A 22,422-nucleotide genomic window follows, 5' to 3' on the forward strand; every position below is an offset into this window, starting at 1 on the left:
GGAAAAGTCAGAGAAATGGTACTGAGGTTGTTAGGGGGGTCACACTTGCTGTATCGGAGTCAGTGATACCTGCTAAAGTTTTGGTGGGTGAGACTGAGGTTAAAACTGAAGGCGTTGTGATTTCACCTCTGCCATCGGGCTTGAGTTCTGCTGAAGTTAGTGAGAGAAACGGTAGGACTGATTCAGTTATAACGGGGGGAAGTGGTTACTTTCCTTTCGTTACGGATGGTCTTGTTTCACTGGTGGGTAGTTCCATCCAGGTGCCAGTTAAAATACTTAGGGATACAGGGGCATCTGAGTCTTTTATCTTGGAGTCTGTTTTGCCTTTTTCTGCTGATTCGAGTATTGGGAACAATGTTTTAGTCCGGGGGATTGGGTTGCAGGTTGTTTCTGTTCCTTTGCACAGAGTTAATCTGCGGTCTGATTTAGTACAGGGGGAAGTAGAGATTGCAGTCCGCCCTTCCTTACCTATAGAGGGCGTCCATCTTCTCTTGGGAAACAATCTGGCTGGAGAGCGTGTCTGGCGTGATATACCGCCCCCTGTAATTGTTAAGAATGTTCCCTCTAGTGCTGATGACAGTGACGTTTGTGGCCAGAATTTGTCTGTCTTTACCGCTTGTGCAGTGACACGGGCTATGAGCTGTGCCTTTAAGGATGATGTTTCCCAGACTAGAGAGTTTAAGTCTGTTGTTGTGCCTAATTTACCACCACCTCTCTCTCATAGTGATTTTGTTGCAGCTCAAAAGGAGGATGTGACATTAAAAGATCTGTTCGTTTGGGTGTTACCACCTGAGGAATTGCGCAATGCAGTGAGGGGTTATTTTGTTCAGGACGGGTTGTTGATCCGGAAGTGGTCTTCTCACACTGATGAAGGGGTTGAGGATCCAGTGTTTCAGGTGATCGTACCAGTTAAGTTTAGAGATTTGGTCCTACAGACAGCTCATGGGGAGGTAGCTGGGCACTTGGGGGTAAGGAAAACGTATGACCGTCTTATGAAATACTTCTATTGGCCTCGCCTAAAGAAGGATGTGACATCCTTCATTAAGACGTGTCATGTATGCCAGTTAACAGGGAAGCCTAATCAGGCGTTAAAGCCAGCTCCACTCTACCCTATTCCAGCTGTAGGAAAACCATTTGAACATCTGTTAATTGACTGTGTGGGACCATTGCCTCCATCTAAGTCAGGGTGTGTTTACCTGCTGACGGTGATGTGTCAGTCTACCCGATATCCTACTAGGGGAAGTCGTGGCCTAATGGTTAGAGAGTTGGACTTGTGATCCAAAGGTTGCGGGTTCGAGTCTCCGGCCGGCAGGAATTGTAGGTGGGGGGAGTGAATGTCCAGCGCTCTCTCCACCCTCAATACCACGACTGAGGTGCCCTTGAGCAAGGCACCGAACCCCCAACTGCTCCCCGGACGCTGCAGCATAAAATGGCTGCCCACTGCTCCGGGTGTATGTTCACGGTGTGTGTGTGTTCACTGCTGTGTGTGTGCACGCGTGATGGGTTAAATGCAGAGCACGAATTCCGAGTATGGGTCACCATACTTGGCTGAATGTCACTTCACTTCACTCACATCCTGCTGCCTATGCTTTGCGTACAATAACCACTAGATCTGTGGTGAAAGCCCTTTCACAGTTTATTTCTATTTTCGGTATCCCTCATACTATACAGAGTGACAGAGGCTCTAATTTTACATCACGCATGTTCAGAGAAGTGCTTGAGGAGTTGCGTGTGAAACATCAACGTAGTAGTGCTTATCACGCCCAGAGCCAAGGGGTTCTGGAGCGTTTTCATCAGACACTGAAATCGCTTCTCAGGGGTTATTGTGTTGAGCTTAACAGAGACTGGGAAGAAGGGCTCCCATGGTTAATGTTGGCAGCACGAGAGGTAACCCAGGAGAGTACGGGTTTCTCGCCTAATGATCTGGTATTTGGCCATAGAGTTCGTGGACCTTTAGCAGTCTTACAGGGGGAGCTGAAGAGTCCTGAGTCTCCTGTAAATCTGTTGGACTACGTTAACGGTTTTCGGCGTAGGTTGTTTTTAGCCTGTGAGATGGCGACGGACAACCTGACTAAAGCCCAACAGAAAATGAAGAGTTGGTATGACCGTCGAGCTGAGCCAAGGGTTTTCAGTCCGGGTGATCAGGTTTTGGCCTTGTTGCCAATAGCAAACTCTCCTTTCCTTGCAAAATATACAGGTCCTTATAGAGTTGTTCGACAGGTATCAGACCTGAATTATTTACTCTCCACACCAAATCGTAGGTGTTCCACTCAGCTCTGTCACATAAATCTGTTGAAGTCCTATTATAGCAGGTCTTCGGTCTCTGGAACAGCAGAGTCTAGTGACCTGGTTAAGCCTGTTTCTTTAGCCGCAGTTGTTGAGGCTAATAGGGCCTTTGATACTCCCTACATGGTGGCAGCACGTAGTGGTGAGGATATGGTAGGTCCTGATGACGGTGTGCTGAAACGATGTCTGAGGAACTCTGAAAAACTGGCGGAGTTGAATACACTGTTTGGACATTTGCCAGAGGAACGTGCATCAGAACTGTCGTCTTTGTTGTCTGATTTTTCTTCTTTATTTTCAGACACACCATCATGTACTCATTTAATTGAGCATGATATTGATGTTGGTGACGCAGAACCAATAAGACAGCGGTTCTATCGGGTGTCACAAGACAAACAGCGACATCTAGAGACAGAGGTGAAGTACCTGTTGGTTAATGGGTTGGCTAAGCCTTCCTATTCGAGTTGGGCTTCACCCTGTATATTAGTGAGTAAACCTGATGGGACACACAGATTCTGTACCGATTATCGTAAATTGAAAAACATAACGAAATCGGATTCTTTTCCACTTCCAAGAGTTGAAGATTGTGTTGATTGTGTAGGATCTGCAAGGTTTGTGAGTAAGTTTGACTTGCTGAAAGGTTATTACCAAGTCCCTTTGTCATCTCGAGCTCAGGAAGTTTCAGCTTTTATAACACCATCTGGATTATATTCTTACACTGTTATGAGTTTCGGTTTACGAAATGCTCCAGCCACATTTCAACGACTAATGAATCGTGTCGTTTCTGGTTTGCAGGGATGTGCTGTGTACCTTGATGATGTGGTTGTGTATAGCGAGGAGTGGTCTGAACATTTGGACCGTATTCGGGCTCTCTTTACTAGGTTTGTTGACGCTCGTCTCACTGTGAATTTGGCCAAGTGCGAGTTTGCCCAGGCTACAGTTGCTACGGTGGTAGCCCCTTTGACTAACCTGTTAAAAGCTAAAGTGAAGTTTGAATGGACTGTGACCTCTCAGACTGCTTTTGATAATGTCAAGTTGTTGTTGACCTATGCTCCAGTTTTGATGGCACCCCGTCTGGATCAGCCTTTCCGGATGCAGGTTGATGCAAGCCATGTGGGGGCTGGTGCAGTGCTCCTACAGAGTGATGAGCAGGGGGTGGACAGGCCAATATGTTACTTCTCAAGAAAGTTTAATTGTCATCAGTTGAATTATTCAACTATTGAGAAGGAAACATTGGCGTTAGTTTGGGGTCTCCAGCAGTTTGATGTATACTTAGCTGGGGGTGCTGTTCCTATTACTGTTTATTCGGATCATAATCCACTGACATTTCTCCACTCTTTAAAGAGTCCTAGTCAGCGCCTTATGCGCTGGGCTTTATTTTTACAGCCATACAATTTAGAGATACGGCTTATTCGGGGCGTGGACAATGTTATGGCTGACGCTTTGTCCCGTACTCCGGGTGGGCTGGAGTGAATGTTTTGTCTTGTCCCATCTTCCTCTCTTCCTGTTCCTACACTCTCTTCTTCTGCCTAGTCTCCTTAAATGTAGCTTTTCCGGTACCGGGATTTGCTGGAGTTCTGGTATAAGGGAGGGCGATTGGAGCTGCTGGAGGGTAGAGGGGTTGGGGGCTTGTGGACAAAGGAGTTCTTCTGTCCAGTCCATGTATGCAGTTCATTTACATCTCGGAATTAAAGTTAAGTGCTCACTTTAAGATATAGAAATTCTTTTTTAAAAATTAATTTTTTTGTGTTGTGTGGGGTTTTGAAGGTTTTTTGCAGAGGCCTTTTTAGGGGCCTCTGTCTTAAGAGCGGAGCACAGGTGTGGCGTGTTGCGGGTGATTGCTCCAGGACCGCGTGTGGTTGTTTCCAGTATCCTGGGTGTTAAAAGCTCTCCAGACCTGGTTGAAGGGGCCGCCGCTTCTCCTTCTCTCCTGCACCGCTTTTGCTGATTTTGTTTCCTTTTTGCACGACACTTCATATACCCTGATGGCATATGTTTTTGTCTTTTAAGTTTAACAATTACACTGACTTTATTTACTTTACGTTGTTCATTCTTTATCTTTAATAAATATATTTTTGAAATCAAATAATCCGCGTGGTCTCCCCTCTCTGTTGCATAGCCAGGCACAGGCTTTATGTAACACAAGGTCAACGCAGCCGTCTACCAGGAAGTTTTAGAGCACTTCATGCTTCCTGCTGCTGACCAACTTTATGGAGATGCAGATTTCATTTTCCAACAGGACTTGGCTCCTGCACACACTGCCAAAGCTACCAGTACCTGGTTTAAGGACCATGGTATCCCTGTTCTTGATTGGTCAGCAAACTCGCCTGACCTTAACCCCATAGAAAACCTATGGGGTATTGTGAAGAGGAAGATGCAATACGCCAGACCCAACAATTCAGAAGAGCTGAAGGCCACTATCAGAGCAACATGGGCTCTCATAACACCTGAGCAGTGCCACAGACTGATCGACTCCATGCCACGCCGCATTGCTGCAGTAAACCAGACCAAAGTAGCCCCAACTAAATATTGAGTGCTGTATATGCTCATACTTTTCATGTTCATATTTTTCAGTTGGCCAACATTTCTAAAAATATATTTTTTTGCATTGGTCTTAATTGATATTCTAATTTTCTAGAGTTGGTTGTCTTTACACTCTTTACTTTTTATGACATTCTGTCATTGTTCTCTACAGGTTGAGTAAGTGTGGCGTCACAGATGAAGGTTGTGCTGCTCTGGCATCAGCTCTGAGATCAAACCCCTCACACCTGAGAGAACTGAGTCTGTCTGGGAATAATCTAGGAGATTCTAGTAGGAAGTTACTCTCTGATCTGAAGAAGGATCCACATTATAAACTGGAGACACTATACTGTTGTGAGTGTTTGTGTATTTAAAGTTTCTAAATTGAGTAACAGACCTCCTGTGTGTGTGACTGGAGAATATAAGATAATTCAGATCCACTTTAGTCTCTGTACTTTAAAGTGTGTTTAATTCTGTGATGTGACTGATTTATGAATAAATGAATATTTTAATCTCTTACAGAGTCTCTAAGTGATAGTAGTTGTTGATCATATACTGTTATTAATTGATCAGTTGTTCATTCATATCTCTGGCTGTAATATGAATATACTGTCTGTTTTCTGAGCTGGATCTGCTGATGTGATGTGACCACAGTAATGTCTCAGACTCATATCTGACTGTCTGTGTGTTTTGTTGTAGGACTCTCAGTATTTATCGGTCAGTGCAGTTTCCTCAGGATCAGCTGATGGTGAATAAGGTGTAGGATATCAGAGACTGAATCAGACAATTTTAAGATGCATCAGAACACTGAAACCTGAGGAGCTGGAATGCAGAGAGGCCTTAAGGAACAGGACGTCATAAATCTAGTTTGGAGCAAGCAAATCCCAACTAGCAAGCCTCTGTCACCAAACAACTTGCAACACTGAGGAAAAAGAAACACTTATTGATAATTCCAATTCAAGAAGGAGACTGTCAAATTTGTTGCAAGTAATCAAGACTGATGTTCACATGTAAACCTGTGATAGAAAATCATTAGCTACAGACTCTTTCGGGCGTGTCTCCACATAGAAGACAGTCCAACCAACATTCCTTTGTCAAGAACATGCCTTCGTTCTCCTTAGAACTATACAAAACTTTATTTTTCATATGCACATAAAATCATCCTAAAAGGACATTTTTATGCAGAGCCCCACATATGATTTTAATATCCTTGTTTTAATCACTCATTGTGTATGTCTTGCTTTTAATCATTATTGAATAGCTCGAGCCTTAAAGATAAATATTGCATATTTAGTATGTATGAGCTCGAAAATTCATGCTGTGAATGTTTCTTCCAATCAATTCTTTGTCAAATGCATCATACTCTTGTTATGAAATCATGTTCAAAAGGTATACTTGGCCAAAGCCTGTAACGTTCAGACCTCTGACTGAACAGATTTATTAGAGGGGTGGAGAAACAAAGCAATACCCCAAGCAAGGACAGTATCTAATTGGTCAAGACGTCCAGATGGGACGGTCCAGAAGCTGAGTTTAAAAACTCAGGACATCGTAAAATTCTCTCTCTTTTTGTTCGCTCTTCGTACCGTTCTCTGACTCTCCTACCCTTGTCCCTCTCACCGCGTGCTCTGGCCTGATGTGCCATAATGAGAAGGAAAACAACTTAGTCTCGTTACATCATTTTATTTTATTATTTTACGTTAGTTTCTTTTCTTTCCGTGGAGTTTCGTGTGTTAATGTAAGTTTGATACAAAGTCCAGCTTCGACTGCACTTCTTCAAACGTCCAGCAAGCCAACGCCCAAAGACTTCACTTCAAAGACTACTGAACTTCCAGCCAATCAGACACTTCGGGGAACCCCCTGTCTGCAACGACGACACAAAGGAAACCCCCTAACACAGGCAAGCAAGCAACGCCTCCAAGTTCTGAATTGGTGACTTTAATGTAAATTTTAGCCTCATTGAGAAACTCAAAGCGAGGGTTAAATAAGTGATTGATGGTTGTTCAGATCTATGCAATTGAACATATTGCTGTGAACTTGGGATTTCACATTTCCATTCTCTTAAACTCATCCTTTCCTCACTTTCTCTCTTTCTGCAACGTGTGAATGTGTGAATGCTTGTGTTCATGTGTTAGATTAGTTTATGTCTTAGGTTTATATAAATAAAATCTGATTTATATTTTAAAAGAGAAGTATCTTGTGTTTTCTGCTCACAAGTTAATGCCTTAATCTGTCGATTTCGTTACTGTGCTATTAAATAGTGTTTTCACTATATTTGGGATTTTAATATCCAGTGCAGAGTTTGTCATACGGCTCGTTCAGTGAATCGCCGTAACACTGATTCTGTTCAAATCCCTATAAAATCATAAATGATTCCCTTTGAGCTAAATTAAACTATTTCTTTAAATTACGTATTAATATTAATATTATAAAATGTAATAAACCCCTACAAAGGAGCCGCTACAGAGACGTCACAGTCACACAATCAACAGAGACTGCGTGATGGGGACAAAAACTTTAGAGATGTTCATTTCGGGTCATTTTCCTATTTTTTTTTAAACCGTTTGAAACGGTTTATATTTTTTAAACTGTTTCATTTAAAAAATGTAGATTTTTCTGACTCTTTAGACTTTACAGGGTTAAAGAAGAATGCTGAACCTGGCAACAGAGTTTAGAGTTTAAGTAGAAATAATGTGTAATACTGTAGCTCTGACTTTATTCTCTTTATCTCTTGATATCTGAACCCCTGAAATATTCCCTAAACCTGATGCAATAACAAACAGAAGCGGTTTGACTGCTTGTATCTCTGTCCACTCAGTGTTTGACATGAGAGAGTGTTTCTGAGTCTCTTCTCCAGGAGTGATGCTGATTTCTCAGCTGCTGAACAGAGGCCTGTCAAACACTGAATTACTGAATTAACAAAACACGCTTCACACTGACACTTCATCCCCAAAGAGCCCATTAGATGAGCAACTGCAAACCAATGTACAGCCAGCTGGGAACAAAAGAGCTCGCTGTAATTGACTCAATTCAGATTGCTGTTAGAAACAATGTAAAATTAAAAAACGGATAAATCAAGAGTGATGTTCTGAGCTCATTCTAACTTTCAGCACATATACTTTCACCTCAGATGCACTTCTGTAAATCTCACAGTTAATCTAGTTGTTACATGTTGATCTGTTTTAGTTGTGTATTGCCATGTCTTCCGTTGACCTAGTTTTCATTAGTTGCCCTGATTGGTTAATTAGCTCCTCACCTGTTTCTGTTTCCTCATTATTAAGTTCAGTACTTAAAGCCTGTGTTCTCCCATGTTCCTTTGTCTGCTATTATTTTGGATTTATGTTTGGTTGTGCCAAGTTCCTTCTGTGGATTATTGAAATATTCTTTTATTTTGACTCCTTGCGCTTTGCTTTACACACCAAACACGTAACACTAGTATTTGAAGCATATTTAATGAGACAAACCCTGTCTATAATATCTGCATCTCATTAGGCTTCAGTTAATAAGAGACCAAACATCAAGAGTAATTTGAAATTAAGACTGTGATTAATTTTTTTTTTTTTTTTTTTTAAACATTTTTTTTAAAAATCAACATTTGGGAAAAAAAAAAAAAAAATAGCCTATATGCATAAATGCTGAGTTGCACCTTTTTATATCTGAAATTAGTTTTAATCTGTCTTGGTGTTATACTTAGTTAAAATAATGGATTAAAATTGTGATATATTTATAACATGTTTAAATAATATATCATAAGTATAAACATTAAAGAAAATATAAGATTTTATTCTTGAGGGATGATGAACTGGGGAAAAAAGCACATGTGCAGCATTTGTATTTATTTTATATTTAAAAACATTAAAATGTTTGACATTTGAAAAATAAAAGACAGGTTAAAGAAGCAGTATGGATGCTGATTTGCACCTTTTTAAATATGTATTTACTTTTAATCTATGTCTGTATTATATTTAGTTCAAATGATGGAGTATAAATGTTATTAGTGATATTAAACGCTTAATATTAAATATCATGTTTCAATCATATGGTAAGTCTGGACTGAAACGCGTTTGACCCGCACGCTTTCCGTTCAGCGTCCCGTTGCTAAGAGACGCGTCCAAACTCCCCTAGTTACTCAGAACAACACTCAGCGTAAACAAGAAATATATAATAAACACAAATCAATATTTTTCTTTTTATTACCCGCGGAGCTGCTGTTCTGATGCGAGTCTAAACGGATCATGAGGTGAAATGGATCTTCACATCAGACAATATTTATCAAAAGCTCAGGAGAAAAGAGGTAATGATGTGTTTATTAGTCGACAATTCATTAAATGCGCTTATTTTATTATCTTATATTGTTAGTGTTAGTTTTATTATCTTATATTATTAGTGTTAGTTTTATTATCTTATATTGAAAGCGCTTTCATAAGGGACTAGTTGTCACAAAGTTCACAAATGTTTGTTTTCTAGCAGTGTTTTTTTTATTTTAAACGCAACGTTAGTCTGAAAATAAAATATTATTATTGTGAATTATGTCTTTTCAAAATGTTGTTTTTGTAATATTTCACATTTCTTGTGATATTAACCCTAGTGAAACATATATAGCTAAATATATTTGAAATACATTTATTTCATGCTAAGTCTACTACAAATAGGCTACATTTACATATTTATGTACTTAGTAAAAATACCCTGAGATTGTACTTTTAGTATACTAAACTGGTAAACTTAAAGTATGCTAAATTGGAACAATTAATTTAGTTCTTAATGCACTTTAATTGTGCTGAAGTCCAACTAGTTCAAGTTTATTTGTATAGCGCTTTTTACAATACAAAGCAGCTCTACAGGAAATTAAGTTTCCACATATTTATATATTGCAGAACCTTAATATATTTAATTTATGGCAAAATGTGGTAATTCTGTATGTTGTCTGAGCGTTGGCATCCTCTGAGGTCCTCTGAGGGGTTGGCATCATCTTTTCTCAGGTGTTCGGTCATCTCAGATCATTTAAGGGTTGGATCCAGACTGAAGCTTCTGTAATTCCTAATTACCACGGGATGTTAATCAACAGAGAAACAAATAGAGACATAATTAGCGTAGCTGCTGTTCCATCTAAGCAAAAATGATTTGTTCAACCCAAGCTAAAGAATAATAATAATGTACATTTGATCAGATATAACTGCAGTACATGATTATAAGATGCATTATGTGAATGCTTGGCTAAAGAGATGTGTCTTTAATCTAGATTTAAACAGAGAGAGTGTATCTGAACCCCGAATGTTATCAGGAAGGCTATTCCAGAGTTTGGGAGCCAAATGTGAAAAAGCTCTACCTCCTTTAGTGGACTTTGCTATCCTAGGTACTACCAAAAGTCCAGAGTTTTGCGACCTTAGAGAGCGGGTTGGATTATAGCGTGGTAGAAGACAAGTTAGATACGCAGGAGCTAAACCATTTAGGGCCTTATAGGCAAGTAATAATATTTAGTAAATGATATGGAACTGAATAGGTAGCCAGTGCAGAGACTGTAAAATTGGGGTAATATGATCATATTTTCTTGACCTGGTAAGAACTCTAGCCGCTGCATTTTGGACTATCTGTAGCTTGTTTATTGAAGATGCAGGACAACCAGCTAGCAGTGCATTACAATAGTCCAGTCTAGAGGTCATGAATGCATGAACTAGCTTTTCTGCATCAGAAACAGGTAGCATGCTTCGAAGCTTGGCAATGTTTCTAAGATGGAAGAATGCTGTTTTTGTAACATGGGAAATATGATTTTCAAAGGACAAGTTGTAATATAACACCCAGATTTTTGACTTTAGAGGACGTAACAGTGCATCCGTCTAGTTGCAAATTGTAATCCAAGAGATTTTGTGTACTGTTTTTTGGTCTAATAAGAAATATCTCTCTCTTATCTTAATTTAATAGGAGGATTTAATTTTTAATTTTTACATTTTTTACACAATCTATTAGCGTAGATAATTTAGAAGTTTCATCTGATCTTGTAGAGATATATAGTTGAGTATCATCAGCATAACAATGAAAACTAATCCCGTATTTTCTAATAATATTATCAAGGGACAACATGTATATTGAAAATATCAGAGGACCTAGGACAGATCCTTGTGGTACTCCATACTTTACTGGTGATAATTGAGATGACTCCCCTTTTAAATGAACAAAGTGGTAGCGATCGAACAGGTAGGATCTAAACCATCTTAAAGCCTGTCCTTGAATACCAGTATAGTTTTGTAATCGATCTATGAGTATATCATGGTCTATAGTGTCGAACGCAGCACTAAGATCAAGTAATACTAGCAATGAGATGCAGCCTTGATCTGAAGCAAGAAGCAAGTAATTTGTAATTTTAACAAGAGCAGTTTCTGTACTATGGTGAGGCCTGAAACCTGACTGAAATTCTTCATAGAGGTCATTTTTTTTGCAAGAAGGAGCCCAATTGAGCAGACACAACTTTTTCTAAAATTTTAGACATAAACGGAAGATTTGAAATAGGTCTGTAATTTGCCAGTTCATTAGAATCTAGTTGTGGTTTCTTAATAAGAGGCTTAATAAAGATATACTAAAGATATACTGAAGTATATTTGATTGTGCTAAAGTGGAACTATTGCAAGTATACTTCAGGTACACTTTAAATATCTTGCATTTAAAGACCGATATTATTCAAAGATCATACAATCCTCATCATGACATTTTAGGCTTAATATTAAGAAATGTGCAATGTGCACAATTAGTACTCCATATAAAGTTTAATTATAATTTTTTATATCATTAAGTCTCAAGCGATATGCAACTAAAAATATTAATAGATTTGAATTATACTTAGTAACAAATGCATTTTAAATATATTACTTTTTTAGTGTGTATAATAAAGGCAGATTGCAGTGTTCTCAGCTAATTTTTTCCTACAGTAAATGTGATTTTTGTGTGTTTGTTCTTGTTGTCAGATGCTGTGTATGTGAGGAAAGCGTATGAGCTGATCCGAGCTTCAGCTCCAGCAGCGTCTGATGGCAGATCTCTGTCTGAGCTCCGTGTGCTGTGTGCTGAACAATCTCTACAGGTGCCATCATAAACCATACAGCACATTCTGAGATATTAATCAGGCAGTCTTTCTACTTTCTGCTTCATTTCAAGCAGAGTTGTGCCATTTTTTTACTTTAAGTTTACCTGAATTCACTCTATTCACTCTACACATGCTTGAATTATTCATCGGTATAGGTCAAGATAGTTTCATTAATTTCAGTAATGAAAAGTAATTTAAGGTGGCAGCTGTTTATTATACCCAGTATGTAAGTTCAAACCATGTCCACTTGTGTGAGGTACAAGCTTGAATGTCAGTTTTTGTTTTAAAAGATCAGGATGAGTTTGTTTCTTCATCAGGTTTGTAGAAATGTGTCTCTGCATCAGTGTCTCAGCAATGGATGCTCTGCAGTGAATGGGTGCCGTCAGAATGAGAGTCCAAACAGCTGATTAAAACATCACAATAATCCACACCACTCCAGTCCATCAGTTAACATCTAAGATGTTTTTAACTAAAATCCGGGTCCATAATCCATAATAACTCTTCCTCCAGTGAAAAAGTGTTCTGGTCTGAATCAGGAGAGAAGTCTGCACAGATCAAAATAGTCCAAAACAGCTCTAAACAAATATGTGGCTGGATTTTGATGTGAGAGACGACAGCAGATGCACTTTTCTGGAGTGGTGTGGATTATTGTGATGTTTTTATCAGCTGTTTGGAGTCTCATTCTGACGGCACCCATTCACTGCAGAGCATCCATTGCTGAGACACTGATGCAGAGACACATTTCTACAAACCTGATGAAGAAACACACTCATACTAATCTTGGATGTCCTGAGGGTGAGTTCATGAATTCATAAATTTTTGAATGAACTGTTCCTTTAAATCTTTATTGATAGGAAAAGCAAATACAGAGCCCGACAGTGTTTCTGGTGTGGAGAAATTCAAAGCTCTAGCTGGATACACATGAAGTTTTATTTCAAGAAAGTTCCGTAGCGTAGGATAAGCCTCTTCCCTGCTGGTTGCTTGAACACACACCTGAGAAATGCTGCAGATTTGACCCTCCTGCTGCATCTCAGTGTGTTACAGCAAGGTTTGAGTTTCACAGTAATGCAGCGCTCTGCTCTCAGGCTGAAGACATAATGCTGGGTTAGATAACAGCCACGGCCCTCTTGTGTGCTGCAGGATTACTGTAACAGCGGCTTATCTCAAAATGAGAGAATCTCACAGAAACATGTCTATATTTCAAACCAAAAAATAAGTTATTATATTTTGCATAAGGAAAAATAAAACATTTTGTCATGAGATTTTAATGAGGATTTTTATTACATTGTGATATTATTTTTTATGCCGAAATTAAACACTTTTTCCCTTTTAAAATCGAAATACTATAAGGCATCCAGATGTTTTTCTTGCAATATTTTTGTAATTCTTCTTATTCTCAAGGTTTGTTCTCAATACAGTAATACTGTTATTTTGTAAACATGTTTTAATGTAGAATACAGCAAATTGCAGTGACCTGGACAATTTCTTGACAGGTTTTGTGAGATTCACCTCAAGACCTTTAACACTAAGTACAGACAGTAATTAGATGCTGTTAGGATTAAGTTCATTAGTAAAAATAGCTCAAATTAGATGCTATTTGCATTAAATGCATTAAGTGAAACCAGCAGTATGTTTTTACACTAATTTCAAACAGTAATATAATACTATTTGCAATAAATTAATTAAGTGATAATACCAGTATTTTCTTTGTACTAAATGCATATAGTAATTAGGTGCAATTTGATTTGCATTAAGTGCAGTGCATTACTTGAAAATAGCAATGTTTATTATGCAAAAATAATTGGATGTTATTTGCATTAACGCATGAAGTGAAAATGTAGTATTTTCTTTACACTAAGTGCAGTTATATGCTATTAAAGTAAAATGCATTAAGTAAAAGTAGCAGTAATTTCTTTACATTAAGTCCACATAGTACTTAGATGCTATATGCATTCTTCATTCAATTAAAATAGCAGTATCTTCTTAATTTGATGGGGGGGTTTTTTTGCATTAATATTCAAGGCCATTGCCACTCCCTCACATATAGGCTTTCGATCACAAAACATGTCTTTAAAAATTTAAATCAATATATTGTTTTCTATGAAGGAGAAAGTAAGCAAGATGATTTTCACGTCATTTTGACATGAATATTCTAGCCTGCAAGACTGATTACTCCAAAGTCTTATTCAGAACAATTCAGTATGTGTTTTATGGCCATATTTCAGCTACATTTTTTTCTCCCTGAAACTTACTAACCACGCATAATCTTTTTTTTTTTTTTTTTCTAAAAAATGCGAACATATACATCAGTCTTGCTCACATATTACTGTAACACAGTTTGTGCTGAACACACAAAAAAAAATACATGTTGGCCAATAGTATGTTATAAGTAGCTGAACTAAGCACAAATTTCAGGGCATCTCAAAACATCTCAAGGGCCCCAAAATCACCTCAGACCCCAGAGGGTTAAGAACAATTAAGTGAAAAAAGCAGTATTTTATTTAGACCATATACAAATAGTAATTACACCACATCCAATTTCAATTACAGGCCTATTAAATAACCGTTAGACATTTTATTTCACTTTTCAAATAATTTATTTATTTTTATTTAAAATAAATGCCTCTCTGAGCTGATGTGCAATGAAGGAGCAAACAAGGTGGTCTACCTTATAAACACAGAGCATTGCTTGGTCATCCACAAGAGCAGAAGAGAGAGCAATTTTGTTGTCATATCACCTTAAATATGTGAATAAATCATCCCTTACATGCTGACACAATTCAAACGTCACATTCGACCAACAGAAAAAAGCATTCGAAGAGAAAAGCTGACAAATAGAGCTGAGCAGCTGAGCAGGATTTGCTCAATGACTTGTGAAGTGAGAAATCCTAAACAGATAAGTGAGCAGTATAACTCTCATACAGAGACAGCGAGGGTTAGGAGCATTGTGAATTCATTCCCCTCAGAAGTGAAGGAGTGTATAATAATATATACCGCGCTTGAACGCAGGAGCTTGTGCTGAATCTCTTATTTTTGCACCCAAGCACTTTAAAAAGTTCCAAGGGCCATTATGTGCTTCCTCATGTGGCAAAATATTTATGGCAGCTGCTAATTGTAAATAGCGATAGAGGCTATTTACACTGTTACAATAGCAGGATTTTCTGATTTTCAATTATCTGCACCTCAGTATTGTAATACATTATAAAACAATATGCAATAATAACATATTGAGTGTAAATTTTCATTTTAATTTAAATGATTAAATGGATGCCACTATTGGGACAATAAAGCCCTAACCCATACCCGATACTCTTTTATTATTTCCTTAATTTTTATAAAAAAAATAAATGCTTTTCTGATGTGATTGAAAATTTGCGAATGGAGGAAAATAAGTTTGGCAAAAGGCAGATTTGAACCCGGGTCTATCGCGTCAAAAGGAGCATGACATGTTTTACCATCTGCGCCACTAGAAATGACGACTGTAGACAGTCTTTTGTAATGTTAACTAGCCAATCACACGGTGGTGGGCGGAGTTAGTGTAAATAGCCTCTGCCAACAACACTGAAAAAAATGATACATTGAATTTACAATTTACTAATAAGTGGTTGCAATCAATTTATTTTAGCTGCATTTAAATAAACAGATTTTACTGAAAGTTAGTCAACTAAATTTGATTATTTAAATGTAGCTAAAATAAATTGATTGCAACCACTTACCTTAAAAAAAATGAGTAAATTCAATGTATAATTTTTTCAGTGAAGGCGGGCTATTTGCACTTAGTGTAAATACACACTCTGAATATTCATTGCCATCTGGGAGATATGTTTGAGGCTTAAATTCAGAAATGCTTGACATTTCTGATGGCAGATGTCTCAGATGGTTCTGTTCCAAAAACTAGTGAGCGATCTGCTTACATAGGTAGCATCCTAACTGAAATGAATTAGTGACAATGTGCTAGTATGCATTAAAAAAGCATAGCGTGCACACAGATGTTTCAATAAGCTTTGTGCACATGATAAAATGCATTTCAAGTTTTTGGTCTGAGCTTTTGTGTTGTTGTGATCAGTGTTATTTTAGTATCATTCAGATATGATTATCTTTTATTTTTGAAATTTTCTGTTTTCATTTTAATTTTAAAGTATTAGTAATTTGTTTGTGTTTTTTGTCATTTTTAGTAGTTTTTTATATGTCTATATACATGTAGTTTTTATTCATTTTTATTTAATTTTTAGTTATTTTAGTGCAAGTTAAACTAAATAAAAATGACATATGTTGCCTTGGCAATAAGGTTTATTTTACGTTTTATTTTATTCAGTTAATGTTTTTATCAGTTAAAGTAACAGATTTTTAATGATTTTAGTTTTAGTTAACTATAATAACCCTAATTGTGTGATCTGGATGCAGGAAGGCTGAAACCCTCATTGACTGTTGTTGTGTTGTGTTGTGTTGTGTTGTGTTGTGTTGTGTGTGTTGTGTTGTGTTGTGTTGTGTGTGTTGTTGTTGTTGTGTGTTGTGTTGTGTTGATAGCTGGGCTGTTGGGAAATCGCAGAGGACTGTTTAATGATGTACTTGGAAGGGAAACCTCCAGCCAATCAGTTCCTGTGTCGAGCGTATCTGTGCCAGGGTCAGCTCATCTCCTCACGCTCCATTAGCACAGCGGTAAGTCCAAACAGCCTGCTGGACTCATTAAAGAGCGTCTGTCTTTGACTTCTGAACTCTAAACATGTCAGTTTGAGAACATATAACATGATCTTTATAATGAGAGGAAACTCTACATAGGATCTCACAGAGACTCTTTTCACTTGAGACAGTAAACAACCACTTATTCCAACAGTTGGGTTCCGAAGTAAAATTCCATTCATTTTCTCCATAGGGAATTAATCTTTAACGATAACTTATAAACCTTGAAGACATACCAACTGTGAGCTCTGAGGTTGATGCAGTCGAGTCATTCTCGATACACTCTCAAACTATCAATGTTTGTATAGCTATACGTGACTATTTTGCAATAAATTTAAAATATGTTGTTTATATTTATAATCAACAACTTTCCATCATTTTGTAATTCAGTCATGCCATTCTCAATGTTTTATCTAGTTCTTCCCGTCATTAAAGTGCATAGTCTTTGTCTTTTTGTCTGAATTTTTGCTTTAAATGAAAGTTTATGTTGTGATTCTTCTCAAAGCTGGTTGGTTTGGTTCATGGTTCTTTAATGAAGACTTTTTAAAAATCCTTATAAAAAAAAAAGAATGGGAAAAAAAGCTTCCAGCCATCAGCACTTGTTCTTTTATAGCTTAGCTACGTTTAATATGTACATCATGTTTAAGTCCGTTGAGTCGCAGGTGTTTCATTTCTGAGATAAATCTGTCCGTCATATCTTTCATTTTGTCCCTATTTTTGTTCTTGTTCTATTTCCAGGAGGACTTGGATAAGGCTGTGATGTACTATCTGAAGGCGATCGAGATTGCCAAAGACAAGTCCAGGTAGAGTAAACTATCTGAACAGAGAAAAGATGATAGAAACTGATTCTTCTCTCATCTCCTGTCCTGATTAAAATAAGTCTGAAGTGACCCACTTCATCAAGAAAAACAACCAAGAGGAGCATCGTATGCTCAGAGATGACTCTTTCATAGTTTAGGAGACGTATTGGGGTGTTAACTGAAGTACTCAGCATTCATGAGAAAAGCTTGTAATCGCTCACTTTTGACTGTACATTTGATGAATCTGAGCATGCTTTGAGACATTATTGTCATCTGAAACTCTAGAGAAGTAGAAGACTTCAACAGAAGAAACTATTGAGAATATAACAAAGATCTCGTTTGTGATTTTTTTTTTTTACACACATTTTTGTGGAAACTGTGATACATTTGTACATTGATACACTAACTCTCAGGATTCTTTGATGAATAGAAGGTTCAAAAGAACAGCATTTGCAACAGAAATCTTTTGTAATATTATAAATGTTTTTACTTTTACTTCTGATCAATTTAATGCCTTGTTGAATTATTCATTTTTGGAAAATATTACTTTTCTCGCTATTTTGAATGGTAATGTATCATTGTTTCCACAAAAATATTGTGCAGCACAACTGTGTTCAACATTGATAATAATCAGAAATGTTTGTTGATCAGTAAATCAGTATATTATTATGATTTCTGAAGATCATGTGACACTGAAGACTGGAGTAATGATGCTGAAAATACAGCTGCAGATCACAGGAATAAATTACAGTTTAGCACATATTCACATAGAAAATAGATATTTTAAACTGTAATAATATTTAACTATTTTTACAATATATTTGATCAAATAAATACAGCCTTGGTGAGCAGAAGAGAATTCTTTTAGAAACAACAAATTCCCATTTTTTTTTTTTATGTGAAATATCATTTTAGTTTTTTCTTAACAGCAGGGGTTGTAATGTTTCCTTCCTTTTAAACCCTCTGAAACACCTTGTAACAGCCTCTGAGATGGAAATTAAATAGTTTCAGGCTTTGACATGAGTGTGGAGATTTTAGATATTTAAGCAGTATGCCAGATCATCAATCATAAACACAGAGAAACTCTGAAACTTAACTTAGAAATATTAACCCTAGCAAAGTAACAAACTATCAAGGGATGTCCAGCGTGCAGGGCTCGGCTGGATGATGTTATATCTACTGTAAACTTGTAATTGTTGGATGATGGATGTGTAATCACTGCTTCACTGCTTCAGTAGTGGCTCTCAGGCTCAGCCAGAGGGAAAACAGCTCAGATACTCGCTGCTAAAACACACCGTTCTCTGGTGGATAAATTAGCGACTCTGGAATAGAGTCTTCAGCCGTCTTTTGTTGCGTTTCTCGCCCATCCTGCAGTAATTGCTTTATATCTCATGGACATTGAGGCCTCCCGTGGCTCTTTGAAAGGCTCATGTGCTCATTCCTCATTCACACGCTTTGAGATCTAAGGTCGCTCGCAGGATAAATTGAGATGTAGTGAGAAATCAGATTCTGATATTCCCAACAGCGATCGCTTGAATAATTAACCCGACTATTTTTATTCCCGTCTCTTTCTGCTTCTCCTCCGCCTCGTTCTTTCTTCATTAGATATCATTTCCTGGTGTTCAACGCTTCGCTGCTGTATCTGCAGTCCGTCAGACGCTTTCTGAGGCCCGGACAGAGACGGCTCCTGGTTTCTTCTCTCACGCAGGTGCTCAAGGCTCTAGAGGAGGTTCAGGATCCTGATCACACATGGAGGGCTGAGCTAATGCTGTAGGTGGCTTCATGTTTGACATTTAATTACTGGTTTATGCACACAATGTGAGTGAACATCATGCATTCAGTCAAGAACGAAGTCCAGGTCATAATTCACTTTAGTGTCATAGAAAAGAAAAATACAATCATAGTATATATAAAGAAAATTAAGCATGTTTAGATTTTTTTTCTCACTGTTTTTCCATGATAATTAAGCATATCTTCTCCCCTCCAATTCTCATTTCTGTTTATGCAAATAAAGTATTTCCATGCATTTGGATTACACAGTTTTAACATAAACGACTAAACTCAGTCATACATAAATGAAACAGGTCAGATTTCTGTAATAGTACTAAATAACTAAATGGGTTTTAAATACATAATAATCAGCTTTATATATTTATCATCAGTAAATCCAATTTGTTTCAATCTCATTGCTTGTTCCACAGCTAGACATGTTTAACCATGTTCATAATTTTTAACTAAATAAATATAATTGTTTTCACAATGACCAGATTTATATGAAAGTTTCATTAACACTTTGCTTAAAGAATTTATGTATAAATGGTTATTACAGGCTATAATGCATTATAATTATTCCTAATGTGCATTGTAATACATTGTATCTTATCGTAAATAATTATAACCGAATTTACAATGCATCGTGTATCAATGAATTTAATGAATTAACTGTGGTTACAGTTATTCATGAGATTAAAGCATTATAAGGTGCATTACAAGGCATAATTCATGCATTAAAACTACTTTTATAATGCTTCATACATAAAGGCTTTAAGTAAAGTGTTACCAAAGTTTCTTTCCACCACAGAATAATAAAAAAATGTAGATAATTATTAAGATCTTTGTTTTCTCAGAATTGCTTAAATCTCAAAATCCTGAGGAAACCAGAATTATGGTTTATAATGTCAGAATTGAAGAACACAGACTCACAATTAAAAATCCAAATTTTAAGTGGAAAAGTCAGATCGCGATTCTGCGAGTTTATATCATGCAATTTTGAGAAAAAAGTGAGAATTGTGTGATATAAATTCACAATTGCGAGAAAAAGTCCGAATTGTGAGATAAGAAGTCAAAATTATGTTTTTGTTTTTATTCTGTGGCAGAAAAAGTCTTTCATATATTTATGCTGATTCTAAGCAATTTAAATAAATGCATTTTGAAAAAAATAATTATGCAAATAGTTAATAATAAACTATGCCATTAAATCTGAATACATTTTTTTATGCATAGTTCATATGAGATTCATATGTAAAATTATTATATGATACGGTAGCAAATGCAGTCAGTGGTACAAAGTTAAGAAAATCAATAATCAGGGCAAGTACGCAGCCTTTAGATGCTCTTTTGATGCCGTCGTGACCTATGCAGCGCTGAAATGACGGCACAGATCTCCAGTGATCCTGATCCTGCAGCTCACAGATACGCTGCACCTTCAGTTATATCAGGGTTCAGCCTGTTTAAGCCACTTATACTGAGAAAATTGTTTAGAGATGGATTTTAAAGGTCATAATAAATCTTTATGATGTGATCAAACCCCTTTATGGCTGTTTTATTGTTGTAGGCATGCAATCCTGGAGCACAAAAGAAACTCATCCCTAATAAAAGTTATAAGAGTCTTGTCATTGATCTCAAATTGAATCTGGCTCCATGCCTTGACTCTACAGTCTTTTGTCAAAGAGGTTGCATTGGAATTTCAAATGCATGCTGACACCAGACACATAGATCTGACTGGAGTGAAGGCTCATATTTCATGTTGTTTTGATCTTGTGTTTCTATTCAGACACCTTGTTGAATGTCTGCTCGATGCTGGGAAGAGGAAAGAAGCAGCTGTCATGGCCAAGGTCACCTCTGATTTTATACAGTCACATAAACCAGAGCTTCATCCCCGGCTTTTCTCCATACAGGTAAATCTTTCTCTTTTGTATTGCGTGTCACTTCATTTATTAATCCTGCTCAAGCAGCTGCAGCCGTCCTCATTCACTCAGGATCTATTTCTTTATCTTGTGTCTTTTCTTTATTCTCCGCAGAACTGACATGTTTTTGGCTCATGTCTTATTTAGTTGCTCTTAATTAATACACACCCATAATAAAGGCATATTATTCTAGTTATTCAGTATGTTTTGGTCTTGCAGTAGAGCAGTTATTGCTGATTCTGTATGATGAACTGCATGTGTGTTTCCTCCCTACACGCAAATTAAATATTTGTGTATATATTTCCATATATATATACACAAATATATATATGGAAATATATATATATATATTCCATTCCATATATATTTCCATATAATTTTTTATTTAAGTTGTAGTTATTTTAGTACATCAAGTTAAACTAGATTAAAATTTGATTTATTTATATATATATATTTATATAATTTTACAAATATTTTTATTAGTGCTGTCAAAGGATTAATCGCATCCAAAATCCTTCATGTACATAATATATGTGTGTGTACATTTATTATGTATATATAAATACACACACATGCATGTATATATTTAAGAAAAATATGTTTATTTGAATATAAATATTTACATGTACAAACCCGATTCCAAAAAAGTTGGGACACTGTACAAATTGTGAATAAAAACAGAATGCAATGATGTGGAAGTTTCAAATTTCAATATTTTATTCAGAATACAACATAGATGACATATCAAATATTTAAACTGAGAAAATGTATCATTTTAAGGGAAAAATAAGTTTATTTTAAATTTCATGGCATCAACACATCTCAAAAAAGTTGGGACAAGGCCATGTTTACCACTGTGTGGCATCCCCTCTTTTTATAACAGTCTGCAAACGTCTGGGGACTGAGGAGACAAGTTGCTCAAGTTTAGGAATAGGAATGTTGTCCCGTTCTTGTCTAATACAGGCTTCTAGTTGCTCAACTGTCTTAGGTCTTATTTGTCGCATCTTCCTCTTTATGATGCGCCAAATGTTTTCTATGGCTGAAAGATCTGGACTGCAGGCTGGCCATTTCAGTACCCGGATCCTCCTTCTGCGCAGCCATGATGTTGTAATTGATGCAGTATGTGGTCTGGCATTGTCATGTTGGAAAATGCAAGGTCTTCCCTGAAAGAGACAACGTCTGGATGGGAGCATATGTTGTTCTAGAACTTGGATATACCTTTCAGCATTGATGGTGCCTTTCCAGATGTGTAAGCTGCCCATGCCACACGCACTCATGCAACCCCATACCATCAGAGATGCAGGCTTCTGAACTGAGCGCTGATAACAACTTGGGTTGTCCTTGTCCTCTTTAGTCCGGATGACATGGTGTCCCAGTTTTC

The 22,422-nt window shown here is 37.1% G+C and overlaps 2 protein-coding genes across 2 annotated transcripts in view; both read left to right on the forward strand.

The window, feature by feature from the left end:
- The window catches only part of LOC306884618 (NACHT, LRR and PYD domains-containing protein 12-like), a 31,917-nt gene extending 24,934 nt beyond the window's left edge, over window positions 1-6,983 (forward strand). Inside the window, exons 9-10 of the mRNA XM_079440633.1 lie at window positions 4,979-5,157; window positions 5,503-6,983. Coding sequence (XP_079296759.1) covers window positions 4,979-5,157; window positions 5,503-5,504 — 181 coding nt within the window. The 3' untranslated portion in view covers window positions 5,505-6,983. The remainder of the gene's footprint in view (window positions 1-4,978; window positions 5,158-5,502) is intronic.
- Window positions 6,984-9,045: 2,062 nt separating this feature from the next.
- Window positions 9,046-22,422, forward strand: part of cfap46 (cilia and flagella associated protein 46) — a gene marked incomplete at its 5' end in the record, with an annotated part of 94,653 nt that continues 81,276 nt past the window's right edge. The window contains 6 exons of the mRNA XM_079439948.1: window positions 9,046-9,094; window positions 11,760-11,872; window positions 16,403-16,534; window positions 17,294-17,358; window positions 18,961-19,125; window positions 20,909-21,032. Coding sequence (XP_079296074.1) covers window positions 9,046-9,094; window positions 11,760-11,872; window positions 16,403-16,534; window positions 17,294-17,358; window positions 18,961-19,125; window positions 20,909-21,032 — 648 coding nt within the window. The remainder of the gene's footprint in view (window positions 9,095-11,759; window positions 11,873-16,402; window positions 16,535-17,293; window positions 17,359-18,960; window positions 19,126-20,908; window positions 21,033-22,422) is intronic.

The sequence above is a fragment of the Barbus barbus genome, assembly GCF_936440315.1.
Source record: "Barbus barbus genome assembly, chromosome: 18".
NCBI classification, from domain to species: domain Eukaryota; kingdom Metazoa; phylum Chordata; class Actinopteri; order Cypriniformes; family Cyprinidae; genus Barbus; species Barbus barbus.